The sequence below is a fragment of the Eleginops maclovinus genome, chromosome 1 (genome assembly GCF_036324505.1).
Source record: "Eleginops maclovinus isolate JMC-PN-2008 ecotype Puerto Natales chromosome 1, JC_Emac_rtc_rv5, whole genome shotgun sequence".
Taxonomy (NCBI): domain Eukaryota; kingdom Metazoa; phylum Chordata; class Actinopteri; order Perciformes; family Eleginopidae; genus Eleginops; species Eleginops maclovinus.
The window spans coordinates 2,279,014-2,304,363 of NC_086349.1; the positions used below are offsets into that span (position 1 = coordinate 2,279,014).

Here is a 25,350-nt window from a genome sequence, read left to right on the forward strand (position 1 = left end):
GAGACAAGTTCCAACTGATTTGATATGGCACATTCCAACACATACTACAGCTTTTTCATAATTTTCATACATTATATTATATTTTTGAGACATATACTTGAATTTTCTTTCATATTAACGACAGAATATATGACTTTGATATTTTTACAAAGACTAGGACTTAAAAAAAATAAATTGACAACCTATCTTTGATTTTTTTTAAATGTTCAACAAACTACTATGTTTGTAGACATTTTGTACTTTTTCATTCTATTTTCAACATACTATACTATGGCTTTTTGCAACATATACTTAAATTTTCTTTTGTATTAACATACTATAGTATGACTTTATCCATGTTTTTGACATACTATAACATTTCAATATGTTTTGACATTCTGCATTATGACCTTAGATGTATACACCGTATATTCTTCTCTATGTCCTGTGTTTACTGAGACATTTATAAGGGAGTATCAGTGATCAGCAGACGTTATCTTAGCCAATCACATTCCATTTGCAGCTGGAATCTTTTTTTATATTGCACTTTATTAACAGCAGTCAATAGTACAGCTCCATTTCAAAAACAACCAATCCATTCTCACCAAAACTTAAGTGCAAAAGAAACCCACCCACATCCCACCATGAGTATATACATTCAGCAGAATCACAATGCACAACAGCCAGACATGGAGGGTCCTCATGTTGAGCAGATGGTCACACTGAAGGCAGATCCAGCAGAGGACTGTCCTCCCGGGCAGGGTTGGATATATTCCTCGAATAAGCTGCACAGATATTCAGATTCCTGCAGTTATAACATCCATGATTGATCTTATAACTGTATCGGGTGATGCGGGGTATTGCCTTGTCTCCTTACTTGCAGACATTCTTCAGATAAAAACTGTCCAATGGGATTCTTTCTAAGCCTTACATGATGACACATGAACAACCACTCATTTCAAAACTAGCTATTGGTCTTCAGACTTCCTGTCGATCCCATTCCCTCTCCGCACTTTAGTCAATGCAACAGAAGTTTGGCACAGAGGGGGAGCAGAGAGTGTGGTACAAAAGCAAAAAGAAACAAAGCGAGGATGCTCCATCTAAAGATAAACTACAACAGAAACGTGGGAGAAGATGCTTCTTCTACTTGTCATGTGTTTATGATTCATATAACATGACATTTCATATGTACACAACACTTCAAGTCTCTTTAAATTCAACAAATCAAAATACTACCAGACAGGCAAAACAACATGACAGCACGGAACACTGCCAATCATCAGAAACATCGGTTATGTATTATCATGCTGGTTTATTTATGTCAATTGGAATATTAGTAGCTATGTGATCTTTTACAGTCATTCTCTTTTGGTTAAGAGAATATTATGGGATGTAAAGAAGCACTGAGACTTCTATTTGGATACACTTGTTAGGATTGAGCTCAGAATCGTCTCCATAAGTCAAAAGAAGACTTGACTCATACAATAAAATATATGCATAGAAAAGAGGAGAACTTTTAATGGAAAAAGCTCATAAAATATCTTCAAATGAAGAGCAACACTTGGCCGTGAGAAGCAGGCCGTTCAAATGTTTAATGGAATCAAGGCTCGCCTTTTATTTGGGAATCAGAGGGAATATGTTGGTCACGAGCTGCGATATCATTCAGTATGACACTGGCCTCAGAATGCACATCCCTCATGAAGGCTTCCTTTTCAAAACCACATCTCCCTTATTAGAATACACAACCAGCTTCCACACCTCTAAACTGGGGCCTGTGGATGGGAGGAGCAGTGCTACACCTCCTGGTCTGAGGGACCCTCTTTAAAGCTGTTGTTATGCTGGGATTGGTCAGAATATACAGAGCAAATTGGTAATGGTTTGTGTATTTATAACTATATCTTTGCACCTCAGTGGAGACAAAGTGTTGGTGACTGTTTGGTTGTATGCTCCGCCACCCTCCCCTCCTAGTCTAGTCTCCAGCTCATAGAGTCCTGTTGTGAACCCGGAGATGTTCAGTCCCCCAAAGTTTTATGTAAGAAATGTATAGCACGGCTCCCCAGCACATAGAAACTGCTGGATGCTAACCTGCATACGTTGGGCAATTTGCACAATTAGCATAAGTTATGTTAATTGGCATATGCAGACAATAGCTAAAAATGCAATGGCCGATGCTGACAATATGAGTGTGGTTTTGGAGGTGATTGAAGGAGGTTGAATCAGTTTAAGATGTATTTAGGATCAAAATTGGCAGTTTTGAGTCCCCTAAAACTTTCAATTTCCCATTTGGGATCCTGAAAATGTCAGGAATTGATTCAGCATCCTCAATAACCTCAAACAGGTCAATATGTGCCAAGACATTTTTTAGCTATTGGTAGCATATGCTAACTAACACAAATTATGCTACTGGTGCTAATTACCCAACATATGCAAGTCAGCATCCGGCAGTTTTCTATGTGCTGGGGACCCTACTATACATTTCTAACATAAAACTTTGGGGTGCTACATTTCTGGGTTCACTATGCTGCCCCCCCCCCCCCCCCACTGAACAAATTAACCTCTTTACAGTGTCAGGGAATGAATGGAGTAAAGAACAGCGGGCAAACAGGGAGAGGGGAAGAGAATGGATAATGTAGGTGAGAGGGACACCGGGGGTCAGTAATGGGTCCTGCTCGGTTCATGTTGAGCCTCTTCACGCTGTGGCCCCGGGCCCCTCACTTCTCTCTGTAGTACAGCAGGTACATCTTGAGAGGCTCAGGCAGCGGCAGGCCGAGGATCCTCTCTCTGAGGAGGTTGACGGGCGGCTGAGGTCGCAGCAGCTCCCCGGTCTCCTTCTCCTCCTCCTCCCCCTCCTGCTGCTCCTCTTCCTCGTCCTCTTCCTCCACAGTCTCCTCCTCCTCCACCACGGCGCCCGCTCCCCTCCCCGCCCTCCTGCTCCCTCTCATCTGCCGCCTGGCCTCCCTCTCTCCTGCCTCCTCTTCGTCCTCCGCTCGTCCTCCCTGGTTGTTGTTGCTGTCCAGAGGGGCGGGGCCCATGCCGCTGCTGGCCACCACCTGCCGCGTGGCCAGGACCAGCGCGTTGCAGTGGCGCCGGTGGACGCGCCTGCGCTTGAAGCGGGGGCCGTACTTATGGAGCCCGGCCACCGCTAGGCCCCTGCCCACGGAGAACGAGGATCCTCTGCCGCGTGATTGGCTGTCCCCCCCGTCCGTGGTCACTCTGAGGGTGTGGCGGATGCAGATACGAGCCAGCTCCTGCAACGTCCGCACCTCATACTTGGCTGGGAAAGGAAATAGCGATTAGACACAGGTTTAATAGAACAACTGAAGGCCTTAACACACCCGGGCGGAAGTTTTATAAAACAACTACAACACAGGGCTCCAAAATCCGAACCATGATGGCAAAACTTTATCACTTCTGTGGCAATTGACAAAGAAAGCGCAATAACTGATCTACTCTTTCCTTTCACAACAACAGCCCTAGAAATACACACTGCCTAACTGTAGGTAACTACAGCACGTAACAAAGGCAAGCAATACTGTAAGCTAACATAAAATATAGAGATTTTTTAAGACATAATTTGCTCTCTGAAGAATCAGCTGTCATGAACATATTTGAAACTTTTATTGAACAGACCCATTGTATGTACTATACATGGTTTTCAATGTGAGTCTTCAACTTTTCAACGTCGTTTTCATGGTCTACCACAGTGGTTCTCAAACTGGGGGGTACGCTCCACTAGTGGGGCGCGGAGGAACTGCAGGGGGGCGCGTGAAGCTTGGGAGGAAGTTGTAAACAAACAATGGTGGCCCTTTGTTATAACAACAAAACAAAAAAGGTTTATTATTTATTATTGCTACATCAAAGTTATCTTGCACATTTTATCCAACCAAGTACGTTTCTAACTTGCAATATCATTATTTCTGCTCTCTTCACAAGAGAGACCTCTCTCTCGTGTGTGTGGGGGACGGGGCTGCTCGCTCAAAGACACGCTGCAGCCCCGTGCACACAGAGACCTGCCGGGGACAGGGAGCGCGGATTGTTCAAAACCTACACTCTACAAGGCTCGATGTGGACAACGCTCGTTTGACATGAGTATTTCCGCGTAATCAGGAGAAATCTGTCCAAGCAGCTGGCCAAAAGGCATCCTATTCAGAGGGAGAAATGCACAGCTTTCTGCCATAAATCAAAGCTCTGTCGCCCCAATTACGTGTAAGGTGGGACCATGACAATAACTAAAGCGTGATTAAGGGCTGATTATATTTCACTAACTAAAGGGATTAAATAAATGTAGGGGAGTAAAAGTACACCATTTACCTCTGAATTATAGTGGGGTAGAAGTACAAAGTAGCAAAACCTAAAATACTCAAGTAGTACAAGTATCTCAGAATTGTACTTAAGTACAGTACTTAGTTACTTACTGCAGGTATGATATGTGTGCTAGCAGCCCAGAATCCACGATATATATTAAATAAAGCAATTTTAATTCTGTTTCCAATTTGTTTAGTTTTTCCCTAAACAAATTCAGAAATAACAAATAAAAATACCAATCATTTCACCGTTTTTTATGTTCTATCCATAATAACATATACAGTTATAGTTGGATCTTTGTGTTGTTATTATTAGCAGAGAAAATGTAATGTTTGTACAACTACATACAATTAATCCTACCAATCTAAAATCAAAAATATTTCCATTACCCAAGGGGGGCCTGACTGTAGAAGTTTGAGAACCACTGGTCTACGCTATATGTATCAATAGTCATACTAGTATTTTCGTATTTGAATAACGTTGAAGATGAGACTCACGCAGCGGGACAGTCTTGGGTTTCCCGTTGGTGCTGTGTTTGGGCAGCGCCAGAGGAGCGAAGGACACAGAGATGATCTTTTTGGTCTCCCAGCTGTTCGGCCCTGTGCGGGTGATCTTAGTCAGCTGCAGGAAGAAAATCAGTCTGTGTTAAGAGGAGCCAACAACTTCAACAAACTACTCTCTGTTTTTGACCCACATTGTCTAAAGAGTGGTCAATTTGGGTTAAAGAGATAAAGCACATGTAATCATCCCATAATAAAAGTGTCAAAAGACAACAAAAGCTTTTGAGATCATCTCTATGAAAACACAGTTACAAGGTGAAATATAATATACAAAACCACAAACACTGACCCAACACAACCTTTCAAAGACAATCATGGACCAATATGGACAATAATATCCATTATTAATAAGGTAAAATAATATACCTGCTTTTTTACATTGAAACGCAGTGTATGAACATTGTAAATTGGGTTATGACATGCTTTTAGTCACTCATTACGTATATGTGTTTATAGAGCAGCCTTACCCAGTAGTTATAGTTGTTGACAAATAATAGAAATGTATATCTGTTTATAAGTGTTAAATGAAGCATGTGTTCCCTGCTGAATGGAGAACAGGTTTGCACCATGCTGCGTCTCTGAGGCATGACTCCCACCTTTTCCTCCAGAGGCATCACCAGGATGCCCCCCACCTTCAGCAGGTTCTTCATGTAGTCCTCATGCTCCTTCTGCACCCCCGCCCCGCAGTACACCCGGTCATACTGACGGCTCTCCGGAGGAACCTCCAGACAGTTCCCCACCACGAAGGATGGCTCGCAGAACTCAAACCTGCACAGAGACAGGAGCCCGGAGAAAGAGTTATACAGGAGAAGATTTAGAACAATAGCCTGTAAACTCTGACATGTTTTAGACACGTACTTGTCGAAGCTGTCGCTGGTTTTGATGAAGGATTCGAGCTTCTGGTACGCATACTCAATCACATCTGCATGCAGCTCAATCCCATGGTTCACTCCGAAGGGTCCTGCAGCAGGTAGAAGAAGACACATTGACATGGATTCCAAACACACAGGATGTGGTGTGATGATGACGTATAAGGCCAGTCAATACACCTTTATGAAATGTCTTTAAATTTGGCCCTGAGCTCATTAAATGCTAAGTGGACAGCAGCAGAAGCTCTGTTTTACTGTCAGCAATAGTCCTATAACTACCCATAAATCAACTGGACTGTGAGGATCCAAAACAAACAAAAAGTTTGAAACATTAAGCATCTGATGAAACCGGCTCGCTTTGCACTGAAATATTGTCTCTGAAATTATTTTGACTTTTTGTAAAAGTGAAATGTGTATTCAGCTCAGACCTCGCTCATTGATTTAATGCCATGTCAATGATGTTTTGTTTTAAACCATGTCACAGTTTTCCCCTTTTAATAAATGTGAATAATCTGTAGAAATTGTACTCAAACTCTAACTCATTGTCTTGAATTTAAATATATATAAATATAGTATCTTGTATTTTTACTTTTCATTTTAGTAGTCTATTATGTGTATTTCAAAACTAATTCTGTATATTTTAAATTGTGTATTCTATAGATACTGTATAGAAACGTATCTATCTAATATAGTAACTGTTTATGTTCATTATTATTTTACATATTATTCTGTATTTTTAACTCAAGTGCAATGCATTGTTTACATGCTGCTGTAACAAAACAATTCCCTATTTTAGGTACATTAGAGTATAATAAATCTAAACTTTATTGCGACTTTTTATGATTTTTTTAATTGAAAAGCATGTGGAATGTAAACTTCTCTCATCCTTCATGCTGCCACATGTTTACTGAACCATCACTTCCCACATACCCAGTATGAGGCCGACCATGGTGCTCAGGTATCCAGTGCCACTGCCCAGGTTGAGGAAGGAGAGTCCGGGGCGGAGGTCCAGAGCCTCCATCACCTCAGAGTAGATACAGGGAGCGGACAGGTGGATGTTTCCATGCCGCCACGCCAAGTCCTAACAACATCAACAAGCAGTCCTTATACCAAGGCCCCTCAGACTACAAAACATTACGGAAGCAATTAAAAACAGAGCAACTATCCAGTGAATAATTACAACACTATTTCATCCTCCCGGCTTCTCCAGACCCTGTCATCATCAGGCTGTTTCTCTGGAGCCAGTGTGCTCACCTTGTAGGCATTGTCCCGGTACTCATCCAGGTAATAGTCAGCACGGTCGATAGCTCTGAAGGCTCGCTCCACCAGGTCTGAGCGGATGTAGTACGCCTCCTTCAGGTTGTCAATCAAGTCGTCATTGTCTTCTCCGGCACTGACAGCTCCGCCCATGTTGACTGAAGGCAGAGAGGAACAGGCTGTTACCATGACAATAACTAAATGACTTTAAAAGATGTATGGGAGAACACACTGCAGGAGGCATTTCTGCACACTGAGGTCAACGCTGGACTAGGGGGGAAATCTAAAGGAAACAACTCATCTCCAAATACTTCTGTAATTCTGCTCTCTCAGACTGGCTGTTAAAAGCCTCTTAATCATACTTCGAGAGTTCATTTATGATTTATAGAGAGAAAGCAGGCCACAACTCCAACTTCAAATTGAACTTCAGAATATAATGTGTAAATCTTCTCATATATATATGATTCAAACGAGTGAAAATTCTGAAAGAAGCACTTACCGCAAAAATTCCGTGTTCCCCTGGCTACGCTTGTTTCTCTGGTAACTTAAGATCCAGTAATACTATTCTAATCCTTTATTTTGTTCAAATATGTTAGAAACTAAGATCTGGCTAAAAATGTGTCTTGATCAAAAATCAATTTATGACAGTTTCTGGAAGACAATGCTGACTCATGCTCAAAGGGGACACAACATTTCCACACTACCTTGATTAGAATAACAGATATTAGAAACATATACAAGTATACAATTCAACAAACTATGGAAAATAGGGATAATAATTCTTCCACGTATCATACTTTTAAATCTACCTTTGTGTGATAACTTAAAATGTGCTCAGACTGAGACTTTATGCACAAAGCAAAGGACTGAGGCAGGGCAGTGGTTCAGGGCCATGTGAAAAACAACACCAAGGAGATCATAGGGCAGCCAAATGCTGCCCCATGGTCATGAGGTAATAAAAGAACAAAGGGGGGTGCATTTACATATTCCTGCACCTCCGCCTTTCATGCCTCTTGTGTTGAGATGAAGAGGATGTGTTCCGGCCATGGAATCAACAAAAAGAACCCACAGCAGTTGTTGCATCAAGATGAAAAGTAAATCTAGAACCTTTGCCCTGTGAATATTATACATAATATATTATATATACAGTGGTGGAGAGTAATTAAGTACATTCACTCAAGTACAGCTTCAGGTGCTTGTACTTTACTTGAGTATTTTCATTTCATGCTACATTAAACTTCTACTAAACGACATTCTGGAGGTAAATATTGTACTTTATACTCCACTACATTAGTAACTAATAAGAAATCAATTCATACATGATGATATACTATTAAGGATTAAGAGACCTGACACCATAAAAAGGTTAAACAAATTAAACTTAACTAAATTACAGTTATGAACACAATAATGTACTATCAATTACAATACAGTGATATTACATATACATACATATATATATAATTCAGAAAATGGCCATTGTGCATTATGAGTATTTGTGCGTTTGGTACTTTAAGTATGTTTGCATGCTAATCATTTTGCACTTGAAAAAAAAATTAAATAAAGTGAGCTTACAGAATATATATATATATATAATATATATATATATATATATATATATATACACACACAGCTTTATAATTATTACTTTTACTGGCTGCTTTCTCGTAGTTAGACAATTGAACTACTGGAATAAATCTGTAATACCTGTGCAATATATACTTCCACTTGTATTACTCTTATCTGGCTGCTATCACACCACTATACATGCTACTTATTTGTAAAAATAATACTGTTACTGGTATTTTTTGTTGTCCACCTGGATGTGTATTTTTGTCAATTGTATGTTCTGTAACTTCTATTTTTATCTTTTATATATTGTGCATACCTCTTTACTTTAGCTGTAACTTTGTGATATAGGTATTGGGATTCTGGCTCAGTGTATTAGCATGCATGACCACACGAAGGCGTTGTTACCTGGGGTCTACCGCACTAAGCGCTTTGGTTAGTAGGGTTTAAACTTCCTGCAGAAACACTGCCGCTATTTGAGACTTTGCAAATCATCTGCACGTTCAATAAAAAAGCTGTCACGTGCATTGTTCCGCTGACAGGGTTCACAGGCACAGTAAAGTCAAGTCCCGCAGGTTTGAGCCTGTGCACACATGCACAGGCTGCTGCTGCTGCTGCTGCACGCGGCTGCGGCTGCTGTTTGCGCCACTCAGGGGATCTCAATTCGACTAACACTCAAATTCAAGCACTCTTAGTCAAACGATCGTCTCGTATGAACAACTAAAAGTAAATATTACATCTAAAACAGACTGTCACGCGGTGGCAAGGTCGACGCAAACAGAAATAACCGCATTCTCTTCGCTGGAGAAGAAAGAGCGAGACCAGAATGATAAGAGCTAGCTGCTACTGTGTAGAGGCAAACAGCTAGCTCTGATTGAGCCTCCAGGTTAAAATATGATTAAGCTAGTGTTCTACCTTGTGAAAACGCAGACTGGTGTTTTCTGAAGCAGAGGGTTTCCGTGTGTTCAGCCTTTTGTTGTTGTGGAGATCCAGGGAGAAACACACCACTGCTGCCTGGATGTAAACATTCGGCCAGCTGACGCGATGACGTCTGACGTACTGTACGTAACGTAACGTAACGGCGGAGGATAGTGGCCTACATTGTGCACAGAGCAGGAAGTGGAGCACTCAAGATATTAAATGGCAGTCCATCAGGATGTTTTGTATATTTGTTATCTTGTTAACCAGTTCATTTTCATATTTAGGGTCTATTTGTTGGTTTGCTAAACTAAAACGTAATTTTATGATGGCTATGTAAAGACTGGTACTGGGGAGTTACTTCACCGTCAGCAGCAAGAGCCTTTTGAAACTATGCAATTCAGCATTTATGTTATTATTACTCATACATCACCTATTGTCATATACATATATTATATATTGTTATACAAGGTGCACATTTTGAATACTTATGCATATCTGATATGTTTAATTTGAATATATTTGACTGTAATGTACTGACAATCTGTGCTACCTCTGTCCCTGTATTCAAGGTTTCAAGGTTTTATTTGTCATATGCACAGCAGATACAGTGTATATGTTGGCAATGAAAATCTTATGTCCGATGCTCCTCCAACAACTCAACATACATGGTGCAAATAAGATAAATAAAAATGCAAAAAGAGAGAAGAATATTACAATTCAAGCAGTAAAGATTTGAGGATGTGAAATATATACATATGTTGGAATACATTGAGAGTATTTAAATACTTACGCTGTGGAATGAGGAGGTATGGACAGATGCCACATATTATTTATAGCAGATGTATATGGCAGATAGTATGATATATAAATATGTGTACTATAAACAGATATGTATGGCAGATGTGTATAATATATATATATATATATGTATGTGTGTACTATAAACAGATGTGAGACATTCACACAGCTCAGGAGTTCAGCAGTCTTATAGCCTTGGGTATAAAACTGTCTCTGAGTCTGGTAGTCTTGGTCCGGATGCTGCGGTACCGTCTGCCAGACGGCAGCAGACAGATCAGAAAGTTGCTGGGGTGATGGGGGTCCTTTAATATCCTACCGGCCTTCTTCCTACACCGCTGGGTGTAGAGGTCCCTCCATGATGGCAGCTCCCGTCCTGGTGATGTGCTGAGCAGTTTTCACCACCCTCTGTAGAGTCTTACGGTTGAGGGCGGTGCAACTGCCATACCATGCGGTGATGCAGCCAGTCAGGATACTCTCGATGGTGCACCTGTAGAAGTTGCAGAGTACCTGGAGTCCATGTTGAACTTCCGCAGCCTGCGGAGGAAGAAGAGCCGCTGTCGAGCCGTCTTGGATATGACCCTGGTGTATCCATGTCAGGTCCTCACGGATGTTTACCCCGAGGAACCTGAAGCTGCTGACTTCCACAGGAGTCCCGTCGATGGTGATGGTGTGTGTGCCTCTCTCTGCCACTTCCTGTAGTCCACAATCAGCTCCTTTGTTTTGCTGACGTTGAATGGAGGTTGTTGTCCTGGCACCAAGATGTCAGGGCTCTGACCTCCTCTCTGTACGCCGTCTCGTCGCCGTCTGTGATCAGGGCCGATGACGGTCGTGTCGTCAGCAACTTGATGATGGTGTTGGAGCTGTGTGTGGCCACGCAGTCGTGCGTGAACAGGGAGTAGAGGAGAGGGCTGAGCACACAACCCTGAGGGGCTCCGGTGTTGAGGGTCAAGGTGGAGGATGTGATGTTCCCCATCCGCACTGCCTGGGATCTGCCCGTCAGGAAGCTCCTGATCCAGTCACAGAGGGCGCTGTTGACCCAAGGTCCCTGAGCTAATGATGAGCTGGAGGGCACAATGGTGTTGAATGCTGAACTGTAGTCAATGAACAGCATTCGCACATAAGTGTTCCTCTGGTCCTGTGGGAGAGGGCAGTGTGGAGGGTGGAGGGAGATGGCATCATCCGTGGACCTGTTTGCTCTGTAGGCAAACTGCAGGGGGGTCCAGTGAGTCAGGGAGGGAGAGGTGATAAAAGTTTTGACTAACCCTGGCTCTTCCTCGGACCTGACGCAGCCACACAGAATACTTTGACCTGTTCTGTGAGCGATGACAGCAGAGCACTGAGCTGAATCCGACCACCTGTGATCAGTTACAGATCAACTGCGAAACATTTATTTTTTCAAATGTTAGTTGTCATGTTGCTGAACACCAAAACTCAAGTGTAAATAGTTTATTTTAACCATCAGGACTGAATGGACGCATCACTGGGCCAGTGAAAGATGTTGTAGGCCTACTAAACCAATTTATGTATAAAAAATACATTTTTATGTTGTAATGATGTTGGTTGAAAAACATTCAATTTTTATGGGTGTAAATGGGGACATTTTCATCTGCACTTTATTATACACTTATTATTCAGGCAGAGTTTGAAGTTAAAAAAAACTCCAATTTGCCTAAATGTCTGCCATGTATGCATTAGACAGAAAACACTTTATAAATTCAAAAGCCAAAATGCAATAACACATGCATATAGTGTTGTGGGAAAGAGAACTATGTATTTCAGACTTTCACACAGTGTTCGAGAATGATTATTATTTGAGGACTGCCGAAACAAATTGTAAAGATCTCCAGAGAGACATAACGTCCTGTGATACTCCATGTAGTCACAAAACATGCCGATTACTTCATGCTCCAGCAGATGTCAGTGCTGCTCAACATACAAACTACATATAACAGCACATTAACACACACACTCTGGTCACCCATTTTGTTTAGCCTGCAGTCAGGAAGGAGTGTGTTCTGAGTGTGTGCTCCTGCTGTGTGTCAATGTAGAATATACTTCAGTTCACCTAAAAAACACACACACACACACACACACACACACACACACACACACACACACACACACACACACACACACGCTTTTTTAGAAAATAGGAATAAAAGATTAATTAAATGAGAGTCGAATTAAAAAACAAAGCAATATAAAAACATCTGTTTCATATCTGATCAGTATAATCCAGTCACTGCCCACTACCTCACATAGCTTTCACTAAATCTGCACTATAACACTCTGAAATACTCAAATGTACACTTGAACTCAAGTATAAAGTGTTATGTATTAAATATTGCAGTTTATGCATGTTCCCTGAAGTTCCGTGCTGTTTATACAAAAGTCAGAAATAATACTTTTTTAACTACGTAATAGTCTTTTTGACAATTTTACACAATACTGCCGCTTTGAAAAGTGCACAGTTCTTCCACTTTTAATCCAGATACACTTTTTATTAGTCATATACTTATTGTACATTATTCTTGTTTGTACATTTATATTTCTTGTACAAATTTTATGATCTTATAATAAACAATACCTCTATATTTGATCTTATTTCACATTTATCTGAATGTGTTTATGTATGCACCATAGTACTCCAAAGCAGAATTATTGTATGTGAAAATGGTCCCCACAAAACAACATGAACAAGAACACACACACACACACAGATTGGACAGAGTCGTATTGTCTATGATTCTTTATTTTTGTTTTTCATAGAGAACATTTAAAATGGTTCATACCCCCACAATAACTGACATCACTTCTCTGGTTTATAACACTGACACAGGAACAAGGGAACATGTACACAGGTACACAAACACACAGTCACAAACGTCCCATCTACAGTGTTTTACTCCCCCAACAGAAACAACTTAAAACAGAAACATCATGAGACCCCGAGACACACAGCCAAGGCCTGTCCCACTTTACAAAACGGTGCAGTAGTAAAGGAACGACCACATCTACAAAAGTAACAAAAAGGACCATACAATCTATCAGGGTGGAAGTGCTTGTAATTTTGGAAGTTTTGTACTTTTTTAAAAGGATATCAATATCAATGCCTAGAAAATCACCAGTAAAAATAGCTCATCTCTGTAAAAATGTGCTAGCAGGACACCCCTTGGCTGTGGATTTTTTTTTCTTTGTCACAAACTTTTTTTTTTCTTTTGCACTTTTTGTCTCCAATACAACAACAATAACACTGTTTTCTTCTTAATACAAATATGTACAGAGACTTCCACTTGTTTCAAAATAACGCCCTGCACACTGATGCATTATCTAGGGATGAAGATGATGAAGATGTTCTTCAGATTCCTTCACAGAAACTGTCCGTGCAGTTTTGGTACCTGAATCCACACAACGATGAGATCACAGTTTCTTTAGCCTAACAGGAGTGTGTAGTGTTGTGTCTGTGGCACAACAGAATGCCCTCTACCTGTGTGAAGACACGTTTATCCGCCCCCCCCCCCCCCCCACACACACACACACACACACAACCCCGCCCTAAGACACCCACACACTAAAAAATCTGAAACATTGACTTTAATTTAATGTAAATAATATTAAGTTTAAACAACTTCAACTTAATATTATTGCTTTCAACAAACCTAATACAGTTATGTGAAATGTGTTGACAAAAAACATTTAATTAAAGGCAACGTTTCATTTTTTTCCCATGCAGTATTGTTAAGAGATCTAGATCCGGACCAGAACACTATCAGAACCAGGTCTGCCAAGTGTAAACATACCATATCTTGAAATGAGTGGAGTGAGAAAGGCACACATGATAAGACCACACGGCTTGTAACTACAGCGGGGGGGGTTTGTTGGTGTTTGGATGGGGGGGGGGTTTGGTTTTGCTCAGCTCTATGAAAAGTGCCTCGACTAGACATCCCTATCATTGAGTCAATTTCTACGACCAAGTGTGACCAGGACCTGGACCTAACCTGGAACCAGGATGCCCGCCCCCACCTGCCACCCCCTTTCTAAAACACACAGCTGGGTTTTGGTATGAGCTGGCCTCCCTGAAACTTTCATCATGTTGAATTCATTTATATTCCGGGTGGAAACTGGGGCCCTGACCAGCCTGGTTTTAATTTCTTTGCTATTTAGAATAATCTGAATAAACCACCTCTCCCCCATCACCCAGTACTCTCTGTAAATAAGAAACATACAGTGTGTGGGTGCAGGACCGGCCGGAGGCTGCGTTTGCTTCCTCCACTGACATTTTTCTGAAAATGCGATGCTTTCATGGCCTCAGTGTTCTTCATTTACATACCTCAGCAGACAGTTTCATCAAGCAGTTTAAAAGGGGTCATGCCATATCAAATAAGTTAGGAGAATATTCACAGTCTTAAACACTCTTGGGTAGCATTCTCATGCATTTTCAAGAGAGGAAGAATATACTACTTTGTTAACCAAATGCATCAAAATGATCTTTCCTGAGGAAAGGTTACACAAGACATGAGGAAGGGGAGGGTGGGTTTAAAAGTCATAAAAGCTTTCGACATTCTTTTGAGTGATGGACACATATTTATGCAACAAACGCCTCCTCCTAAAACAACGGGGAGATTGCGAAGACTGGCAAATCAATTTCCCACTCCCACACACTCATCTCTTTTCACAGGAGGCCTTGATCTAGCTGCTCCCCCCCCCCCCCCTCCCGACTGGCTGACCTATGGCTCACTGCTTCACAGCTATCCACGCTCACCTGAGAACCACTGCCTCCTTTCTGTCAATCTCTTTTGGTTTTTGTTTGGAAAGGAAAGTAGCGCTTCCTTTTTTTTAATACATGTCTCTGACAGCTGAACCCCCTGAATCAAAGAGATGTCTCTATGTGACACAGCGTGTTGTCTACGGCAACAAACAATGCCCCCCCCCCAGCAGAGGGGAATATTGCTTGTGATCTATTAGGGTTCTTACAAGTCAAATGCTGGCATTTTCAACAGCTCTTCAGAAAGTGCACACAGGAGTTTCATTCTACATTGGCTAAGAGCACATTTACAACATGCCTGTGACATCAGAGTCACACACGGTATGGTACTGCACACACAGTCGCTGCAACAGATAACTCAAAGGCAGGTCACACTGACATCCCCCCCATGGGCTCGAAGCAAGCAGGCCTCACTAGTAACAATACAAGGACTGCACAATGCTGCCAAACACAGAGTGCAGAACATTTTTTAACTATACATGGACTCACATGACACTTAGGAACCAACCATGTAGTTTTAAATGACAGTAACTTCAGATTCAGTAGTACAACACACAGTATGCTTCTGACATTTCTGGATCAAGGACAGACAAGTACAGGAAATGAGAAGAAAGAAACCTATGAACATTTCCAAAGGACTGTATCATCAACAGTGCCTTCAGCTCGAGTGAATGGTATGTTTAAAGCCACAGTTGAGCAGGTCTTATGGTATTAAATCAGGTGTAACTGGCTCCTACACAGCTAGTGATCCTTTGTTAAGGTAATACAAGAGAAGAAGAAGTCAACAATTACACTGGAAAAATATATGTATGTTTATATTCATATATATAGCATCTTTAAAATCTATTTATACAGAATGTATATATAGTGTACTAATGGCCATCTTGGCAGAGAAATAAAGGCATCTGAAACAATCACCGCTCTCTGATGCCGTGGCCGTCCCGGGACCAGACATTTGTTACATTGCAGAAATGCGAAGAATCAGGAAAGAAAGTGAGTTCTTTTTTTCTTCTTATTTTTTAGTGGCACTTTGTGCATCAAAAAATTAAAATCTAGAGTAAGGCTACAAGGGTGTGTATGTTTATCTGATAGAAGTTTGTCAAAGGAGGCCATCCTACAGTATCCTCGATATGTTGCTGTGTGTGTGTGTGTGTGTGTGTGTGTGTGTGTGTGTGTGTGTGTGTGTGTGTGTGTGTGTGTGTGTGTGTGTGTGTGTGTGTGTGTGTGTGTGTGTGTGTGTGTGTGTGTGTGTGTGTGTGTGTGTGTGTTTTACACCCATACATCCAGCCTAAACCACTGCTGGATTACAGCTCTATACATGTACCATTGTGCTGATAAAAGTATAAATAAGTCAAAGAATTAAGAAGCATCCATGGTACATTACAGAGTTTGGGTGAGCCGGTGCTGGCCGCTACAAAGCGCTTGGGAGAGGTAACATTTTCATTTTTTTTAAATAACTTATCCTGGTTTTCTTTTACCTGACAAAAGCAAACACACAGAGAGCAACAGAACACTTGTTAGTTTCTTTTCTGTCTTTACAATCAGCTGCTGGTATGTCTAGGTATAAGCCTAAGTAATCAAACAGTATTTGTATTGATTTTCTTTATTTAAATATTAGCAGTGGAATCTTTAAGACTACTCAGACTCAACCGTTACATCACGGAAATAAATAACAAAATAAATATACAGCCATATCAGTCCATTTCTTTCATATTAAATAAATAATAAATACATACTTTCTTTTTTTCTCAGCAGTGGGCTTCTGAATGTAGCAGTAACAGAAAGAACATTTAACAAAAACAAAAAATAAAAACAACCCCAAAAGATTTTTGTAAAATTATCAAAAGGTTTTTGTCAGGTATAAAACATCTGCACTTAAAAAGGTTTTTAAAAAGTGGTCAAAACAAAATATGCCTCGTCAGTTCTCTATATAGTTTCTTAAAATATTAACTGAGACATTTGCAATCGCATGATAATCAGTAATGATGCTTTTGCGTGTGTGTGTGTGTGTGTGTGTGTGTGTGTGTGTGTGTGTTTTACAAAACAAAGTTAATAAATAGATTGCTTCAAATAAATAAACCTCAATAACATAAATGGCAATAAGTTACAATTTAAAAGTTCACAAGTTTAAATAATTCATATATATAACATTAATTAATGTACGACAAAACTATTCATTGAAATGAAGTGCAATTCCTATGTCCATAAATACTATTGATATGACAACTGAATTTGAAATGTGAGCACACTACCACTACCATCATTTCAGTTAAACAAAATCAAATTTAAAAAAAAGTAAATCTGCTGCTTGTAAAATCATGATATCAGCTGTCCCGTGGAAAATAAACACCCTTCACTGTTCCTGGAATAGTCACATGACCTTGCTTGAAGATTATTTTCTCCCTGCTAAACTGAGTCAACATTGCGCTGTTGACATCTTTACCTCAGTAATACTGCAAAGCAAACACACATTCAGTGTAGTGCGTGCTTTGTATTGCCGGGGTGTGTGTAATCATGAATCAGAGAGCTTGGGTGAACACACACACTCGCCACAGTGTGTGCGACAGGACAGCAGAGAGAGTCAAAGCGTCCTCTTCACGTCACTCCTTCAGGTGATCCTGTGCTCACGCTCCTCCGAGTTTCAGTTTGATATGAAGCTGCTCGACAGTGAAACCCTCTCCAAAAACAGTTAAGGACACAAAAGAGACAACAGGTAACCATACAGCATATTAAAATCCCCGGATACAGTTTGTAGTAACATTATTCTTCTTCCCATCCATCCTGACTGAAGGCTCCCAGCAGCAGCATGGTGTGGATTTTGGTCCGCGTCACTTCTCTTCTTACAGTGCTCCCTGGGTTGATTTTTTTTTTCAAAGTTGCCGTTTTATTTAAATAACCTGAATTCCCTTTTTGTTTTTGAATCATATTTCAATATATTGTAGAGTATTTAACATCTCTCCTTCATGTCGCCGTCGCTCCGTCTCCACCTCCGTCACACTCCTGCGCTTCAGGACAGTCAGCGTCGGGCCTCACACTTTGATGCCTTTCACAGCTTTGTTGATGCTCTCCAGTAGAGCTTTGTTCTCAGGGCTCTGGAAGCAGTCCTTGTTGGTGTACATGTCGGTCAGGGTGCTCACGTAGCTGTCGAAGTTCTGCTCCGTGATCGGCTCCTGCTGTGGGTGCAAAACAACAACCGATCTCAGCTGAGTAGAGCAGGGGAGCGCATGGCGGCTATGCGCCTGAACACACTCAGCACTCACCTCGAAACAAATAGAAACTATGAGGAATGGGAAAAGCGTTGCATTCTGGGGCGGCACAGTCATCTATGAAGGAGAGGAGAAACATGGAGGAAGTCCTGCCAAGGTACCAGCAGCACATCAGCTGCCATACGCCCAGTGGAAACACGCTTTCTGACACGAGTATGAAGCCCTCCCTCCCCTCCGTTTGGCAAATCAGATGAAGTCACTGCTGCTACTCTGTTTCTTCTTGCACTACTATTGTTGTGTTTTATTGTTTTATGTCTTATATATATTTATGTTGCATTGTTCTTGGACCCTTGGACTTACATTTCTGATTGTATAACTAACTGTAGCTGTGCATATGACAATAAAGCCTTCGAACTTTTGATAGTTTCTACAGAAACGGAAGCATCTGTCCACAATATCTATCAGATTTCACCAGCTATTTTGCATATGAAACGAATAAAGTATGTGCAAAACATAAATGTCCTTAACAAGAAAAGCTTTCCCCAGAGGCAGAGGAGCGTTAAACTAGAATAAATGAATTAGGAAGATGATCAATGACAAATTATCTTGACAAATTGCCACCAATATCTGTGACTGATGTTGCTGTTTGAAGTTCCTACACCTGTCGCCAATCTATAAATGTTTAATATTTGCAGGTCGTTTTTTAATTTACAAATGTATGGGAACATGACCTTCAAATCTACAGGTCCAAAGTCAACTATTCAGTCATCTGGACAAAGGTAAAGTAGCTAATGTTATGCTAACTAAATGCTAACAAAATGGTGGCTTACCATGCTTGACTAAAGCGTGGTAGAATAAGTAGTAGAAGTAGTGATAGTTGTGTTAGTAGTAGAAGAAGAAGTAGTAGAGGTAGAAGTCAAAGTAGAAGTAGTAGTACTTAAGTAGTTATTTGTCTTATGGTATTAAATCAGGTGACACTCAGCAGTTGGCTGCCACCCAACACATTTGGCGTCTCTTCCTGATGTTAGCTACGTCTCCCTTGCCAAGTTTCCATGTTCTGTAAACTAACAAAACGTAATCACGTGGTCCTTTCTTTTTGTTTTGCTCATTGGTGATGAATGAACTCTCACACTGCCTATCAACCATGTTAAGAGGGTTTTACATTGAAAGGGTTAAAGCTACATTGTTGTTGCAATAGGTCGCCGCTATCCTTCAAAGATGGCTGACCTGCAGTTGATGACGTCACATTCCCATTCCCAAAAAAAAAAAGGTGTGTGAACCCTGTGGTTGTGTGTGCGGACAGCCACTCACCATATGGGGCAGGCGGATGTTGGCCAGGCTGCGGATGAGAGCGCGGCTGAGCCCGGACAGCTCCATGAACAAAGCCTCGTTCTGCTCCTCGATCATCTTGTTCTCATGCTCAATGCTCTTTAGGTTCATTTCCATGGAGGAGATCTGCAACAAACAGCAACAGGATGGCTTCTATGGTACTAATTCAGGTAAAAGGTTGTAATTGTAAAAGCACCTCGAGGGAAAGAGGACCCACCCCCACTCCTGCTTGTTTAAATGTTATTACAGTGTTGGTTGGAATACAGATTTTTACAGAATATTGTTTTTTAACTAACATAAGGTAATTTAGCTGAGGCGAGACTCAAAGGTGAGATTAAACATTGCAGAACACCGATTAGTCAGAGATATTCATCAGTAACGTCTCACGGTATCCTGATCAAACCTGCTGTTTATAAATAGCCCATAATAGAGACTGATGCAGAACTACAGCATAGTTTATGAAATCTAATTGAGGAGGCAGTCATTGGTTCTGCTCTTGCCATGATATTTCTTGACAATAACAACATGGAATATCACTTTCCTTATCTTTTGAAGTGTATTTTGAATCCATTTGTTTTGCCACATTAGCGGCCACTGTGGCCCCTAGTGGTTTTGCTAGGATGTTAAATGCTTGAATTGGAGGATGACAAATTATTCGCAAAATGACTGAATAAAATCAGTTACTTAATCTATAAACCAAAAACGACTATCATAGTTTTGCCACCATTTGTCATTGTACGTTACGGGTAAGGTTGTAACAGCAAAAAACCTTGGGATTATGATATTTAGCAAGTTTGTGTTTTAAAAATATTGGTTGGAAAAAGTTGCTAATCCTTTTCAAAGGCTTCCTAACTGGGAATAAAACAAATGTTTTCAGTATTTTAATGTTCAACAATATAATGTATCGCATGTGACTGAAATGGTAATCTAAATGCTCGCATATCACTCACGTCAGCACTTCCTGTAAGAATTCATCACGCGTTCAATGATTTATAGGTAAAAATAAAACAAATATAGACACACACCTGAGTCTGCAGGTTCTCCATGTCGGCCTCCATCTCATTGTTGGATTCATTCAGGTCATTAATCTCTTTGTTGAGCTGCTTGATGTCCTCATCGTTGTCCAGGACTAAAGAAGGAGACAGAAACATCAGAAACTCTGCACCAGACTATTTCAATAACACTTGCACTGACTGTGTAGTGAGCTCTAGAAACAACACACACACACACACATACACATACACACATACACACACACACACACACACACACACACACACACACACACACACACACACACACACACACACACACACACACACACACACACACACACACCTAGTGACAGTTCATGGCAGCTTTAGTCAGGGATCACATACTCACATTTCCACACCTTTTCATTATTCTATTTTCGGCCATATTGGGCGTATTGAGTGGATTTGGTTTGTAATTTGGTTGAACAGCCTCTGTAAATTTATTCTTCGTGATAATGTGCTCTCCCTTTAACAAGCAATCACTTCACCAGACCTTTTTTCAACCCTTTGTTATCAACTCCATACTTTCTGTTTTCAGTATCTCTGGGTGCCCGCGTGCCAAGAAAAGTGGAATTAAAACTCCTACCAAGGACAACCAGGAGGACTCCGAGCTTTTAAAGTTTGTACCGCTCAGAAAAGACACACACACACACACACACACACACACACACACACACACACACACACACACACACACACACACACACACACACACACACACACACACACACACACACACGTATAGACACAGGTCTCCATATTAATTGATATTGATTGATTTAGTAGTTATCCATCACATCTTACCATCACTGGCTCTGAACTTGGTGCTCAGGTAGTCCTCTGAAGAGAACTTGGCCTTCTTCTTGGCGAACAGAGCTCTGGGGCATCCTGAGAGGCTGGGGAAATAAAGGACACATGTGAGTGATGACATCATGAAAATTTTGAAGGCTATGTTACCAACTCTGGATTTAAAGTAAGAAGTCTATGTCCAAACCCATCATTTAATTTCAACTGGCAATAGTTGCAGAAATATTATTTTACGTTCTTCATTGTGAGATTGCCAGCAAGTAGTCAACTAAGTTTAGCATAATCACTACAGTAGCCTTCTGGAGTCTTAAGAAGGTGACCCTATTTCTCACGTTATATTAATACTTTCCTGATGAGTTTATTTTCTGTGGTTATAGTAAGAAAATAAATCAGGGTATGTCTTAGGGGTGGCTTCCTTGCCTTGGCTACAGCATTGTTCTCAAAGATACTTGGAGTTGAATTGACCTTGTTAGCCAAGGTAGCTAGCGCTGTTGTTAGCTGGTAACTTAGCGGATCTCACTCCTCCTCAGCTCCACCCAGTCTTCCAAATTTTGGGGTCTTACACAACACAGCGTATTTTTGCATTTTTCTGGCAAAAACGAGAAACTGGTTTCCATATTTGTATACCTTTAAAGGTGCTGGAAAACCATTTAAAAGTTTGGACTCAATATTTTCTGAGAAGGTCAAGAAAAGGAAGTTCCTCATACTTTTTGACACATGACTATATTCAAATGAAGTGGTGTCCCCGTCAAAACAGGTCTAAATTAACAGAAGACCCAACAACAGGCCCCAAACAAATCTTAGTTTCAGTACCATACACACACACGCATGCATCTTACCTGCGGTGTGTGAGGAAGCTTCCATTAGCGTGTCCGGAGCCGTCACACCCTGGGGTGGGACAGCTGGGCCCCTCTGTCTTGAAGGCCTTCCAGTTGAAGGGCGTGCCATTCAGCATTCCCTCCTTCTGCCTGCGGGCGGCCAGCGGACACCCATATGCGCTGCGGTGTGTGGCGTACTTCCCGCTTATGTGACCCAGACTGTCGCAGCCGGGCACCGGGCACCTGCAGCGAGCGGAGGAGAGAAGGGAAACAACGAGAGAGTTGTGCGAAGAGGAGAAAGAAGTGTTGAAGCCAGGCAGCAAGGAAGGAAGTAAAGAGAGTGAGAAGGAACAAAGGTTAGAGAAGGAGAATCACACACTTAAACTGTAGAGAAAGTTGAGAATATAACAAAAAAAACCAAGCTATATACTTTCTCTACTGGGCCAAATTTATATTTTTACATCTATTTTTGAAAGATTATTTATGGAAAGAATAATATTATTAATGCCAGAGCTATTAGGGTTCAGAACAATGCTTTATCGACATGCTGGTAAATTAACTGTTTGAGTGCAAATGCAATATGGAGCCCATGTATTCTTATGTATTGATACTCTCTGATACTCTACCATGAACTACATTCAGAGTCAGTCAGTGTATTTCCCATCAGTAAAGATTCAGTTTGGTGGGGGGCAGGTCCCTACCTCTGCATATGATTCACAATTACTTTCTCTGTCTTTTTGTCCTTATTGCATTTTACTTTTACCGTAAGCCTCGCTAAAAGCAGAATTATGTCTTTTCTGAGCGGTACGAACTTTAAAAGCTCGGAGTCCTCCTGGTTGTCCTTGGTAGGAGTTTTAATTCCACTTTTCTTGGCACGCGGGCACCCAGAGATACTGAAAACAGAAAGTATGGAGTTGATAACAAAGGGTTGAAAAAAGGTCTGGTGAAGTGATTGCTTGTTAAAGGGAGAGCACATTATCACGAAGAATAAATTTACAGAGGCTGTTCAACCAAATTACAAACCAAATCCACTCAATACGCCCAATATGGCCGAAAATAGAATAATGAAAAGGTGTGGAAATGTGAGTATGTGATCCCTGACTAAAGCTGCCATGAACTGTCACTAGGCCTCTCTGAATTTGTGTGTGTGTGTGTGTGTGTGTGTGTGTGTGTGTGTGTGTGTGTGTGTGTGTGTGTGTGTGTGTGTGTGTGTGTGTGTATGTGTGTCCATGACTGTCCATGAGTGTGGATGCATTTTTGTGTGTGTGTTTTTTGTTGGTTACCTTCTGTGGGAGGTGTAGTTTCCGGTGATGTGGCCTGAACCGTCACATCCTGGGGTGGGGCATCTGGGGGGCAAAGCCATGTTTAACATTTAATACAAGGTCAGCATAAAACAAATAATTCGAGAAAAAGGAATCATGCAGATGAGAGAAATGGTCCTTTGCTAATTCTCTTATTCACTCTGGTGAGCAAAGTCTGTTTAAATTCATTCTGTTCAGGCTCTCAGCCAGCTCTGGTATCGCTCTAAAAGAAAAGCCTACTTTCTGGTAAAGAGCTACATAATTACAGTTTCATTTCACATTTACATGAACTGATTAAAGTAAAAGCAAGCATAGTCTAAGCCAGGGGGAAAAAAACGCCATGACAGATGCAGCAGCAGAGGCAGCAGCCAGCAACAATAGATACGTTAACGTCAGCAAAACAAAGCATTGTGGGATGGTGTCAGTAGCGGTGCGTTGAAATGGCAGTGGAAAGGCAGCGGAGGTGTAGAGCAGACATACTTGAGTTCAGGGGTGTGGGCCGCCATGAGGGACCGAAGGCTCTTATCAGCGAGAGGACACCCAGACAGACTGAGGGAGAGGAGAGAGAGCGAAGGACAGGCCAAGGAAGAGAAGGACAGAAAGAGGGGAAGCAAGTGTGGGGGGGTTGGAAGGAGAGAGGAGAAGGACGTGAGCGAAGAGAAATCAAGAATGCAAGGCATACCAAGGTCATTTAGGAAGAAGAGGACAGACGGCAAGAAGTAAATTACTGATGCATATCAAAGTCTATGACCGCCTTTGCTTCCCGGGCTCACGCTACATTATTGCCTCTGGCATGTGAGGATCAAATAAAATATTTGAATTAGTCGTGGTGCACCCACTTTGGACTCAGGTGCAGAGCAGAAGACTCCCAGTAGAGCTAACAATCATGCAAGACTTTATTTAGAGCGCACGCTGTATCAAACAGGCCTGCAGTGGTGCTCACCTGCGATGTGACGCATAGTTTCCAGTGATGTGACCGCTGCCGTCACAACCAGGTGTAGGGCACCTGCGGGGGGGGGGGGGGGACAACAACAAGGAGAACAGAGAAAAGACAGAGGGACTGTTTTTAGACAGGGTAGTAATGTTGACCTGCACACAATCAGATACAGACAATAATATCTCAACTACAGAGCTGCAGGGATGAGTCCTGAAATAGGGAGAAACGCTTGTTAGTGGGGTCTTTTTGATCAGAGGCCGGAAACAGTGTCTGTGATTGACAAAAGCTAATGAGATTTTAAAATTCTGTTTGAAAACATGAAATGTAAGAAGCCCCACTGGTGGCTTTAAACATTGGAACAGTTAAGATTAAGTTTCTGCAAGGATGTAAACCTCCATGTAAAAAATCCCATTGGGTTTCAGATCCTACTTCCTGTTTCCCAGCAGAACTCTGTCAGAGCCATCACCATGACATTGCGTGTGTAGATTTAAGGCCCCCACAGGAAGAACTCTAATGTTTTATTTATTATGGCATTATATCATTTGTATGTTAATATTATGTCTATTTCACTTTCTGCAAAGCACTTGGACTTGTTACTTACGCGAGAAGATCTTTCTTGCTGTCCTTGGGCAGGAACTTGACCTTGAAGCTGGGGGTGGTGACCTCTCCGGGGTACTTCCTGTCCTCCAGACCGTCCTGCATCATGTCACAGTCCTCAGCGTCTGACGAGACAAATGACTGGCCCGTGTGTTCCATCTGAGAAATGAGATAAAAAGGATTAGCACAATGTGCTGCTTATTCCTCTGTATGTCATTTAAGCTGGACCTTGTGTTATTTTATGGACTGTATTGACTTTTCTAGATACTGTGAGTGATGGCTTTCTTCCAACAGGTAA

The 25,350-nt window shown here is 41.4% G+C and overlaps 2 protein-coding genes across 2 annotated transcripts in view; both read right to left on the bottom strand.

The window, feature by feature from the left end:
• Positions 1 to 508: 508 nt before the first annotated feature.
• Positions 509 to 9,608, bottom strand: LOC134871692 (protein-L-isoaspartate O-methyltransferase domain-containing protein 2). The gene is made up of 7 exons (XM_063894515.1): positions 9,455 to 9,608; positions 6,968 to 7,128; positions 6,644 to 6,794; positions 5,703 to 5,805; positions 5,441 to 5,612; positions 4,782 to 4,905; positions 509 to 3,253 (listed from the first exon to the last, which is right to left on the bottom strand). Exons 2-7 carry the CDS (start codon positions 7,121 to 7,123, stop codon positions 2,691 to 2,693), a joined length of 1,269 nt encoding a protein of 422 aa, XP_063750585.1. The 5' UTR covers positions 7,124 to 7,128; positions 9,455 to 9,608; the 3' UTR covers positions 509 to 2,690.
• Positions 9,609 to 12,994: 3,386 nt separating this feature from the next.
• The window catches only part of myt1b (myelin transcription factor 1b), a 125,892-nt gene continuing 113,536 nt past the window's right edge, over positions 12,995 to 25,350 (bottom strand). The window contains 10 exon segments of the mRNA XM_063894171.1: positions 12,995 to 18,196; positions 19,541 to 19,684; positions 20,584 to 20,687; positions 21,397 to 21,488; positions 22,239 to 22,460; positions 23,030 to 23,110; positions 23,501 to 23,563; positions 23,999 to 24,067; positions 24,462 to 24,524; positions 25,057 to 25,211. Of these exon segments, the coding sequence (XP_063750241.1) occupies positions 18,053 to 18,196; positions 19,541 to 19,684; positions 20,584 to 20,687; positions 21,397 to 21,488; positions 22,239 to 22,460; positions 23,030 to 23,110; positions 23,501 to 23,563; positions 23,999 to 24,067; positions 24,462 to 24,524; positions 25,057 to 25,211 (1,137 nt within the window). The 3' untranslated portion in view covers positions 12,995 to 18,052.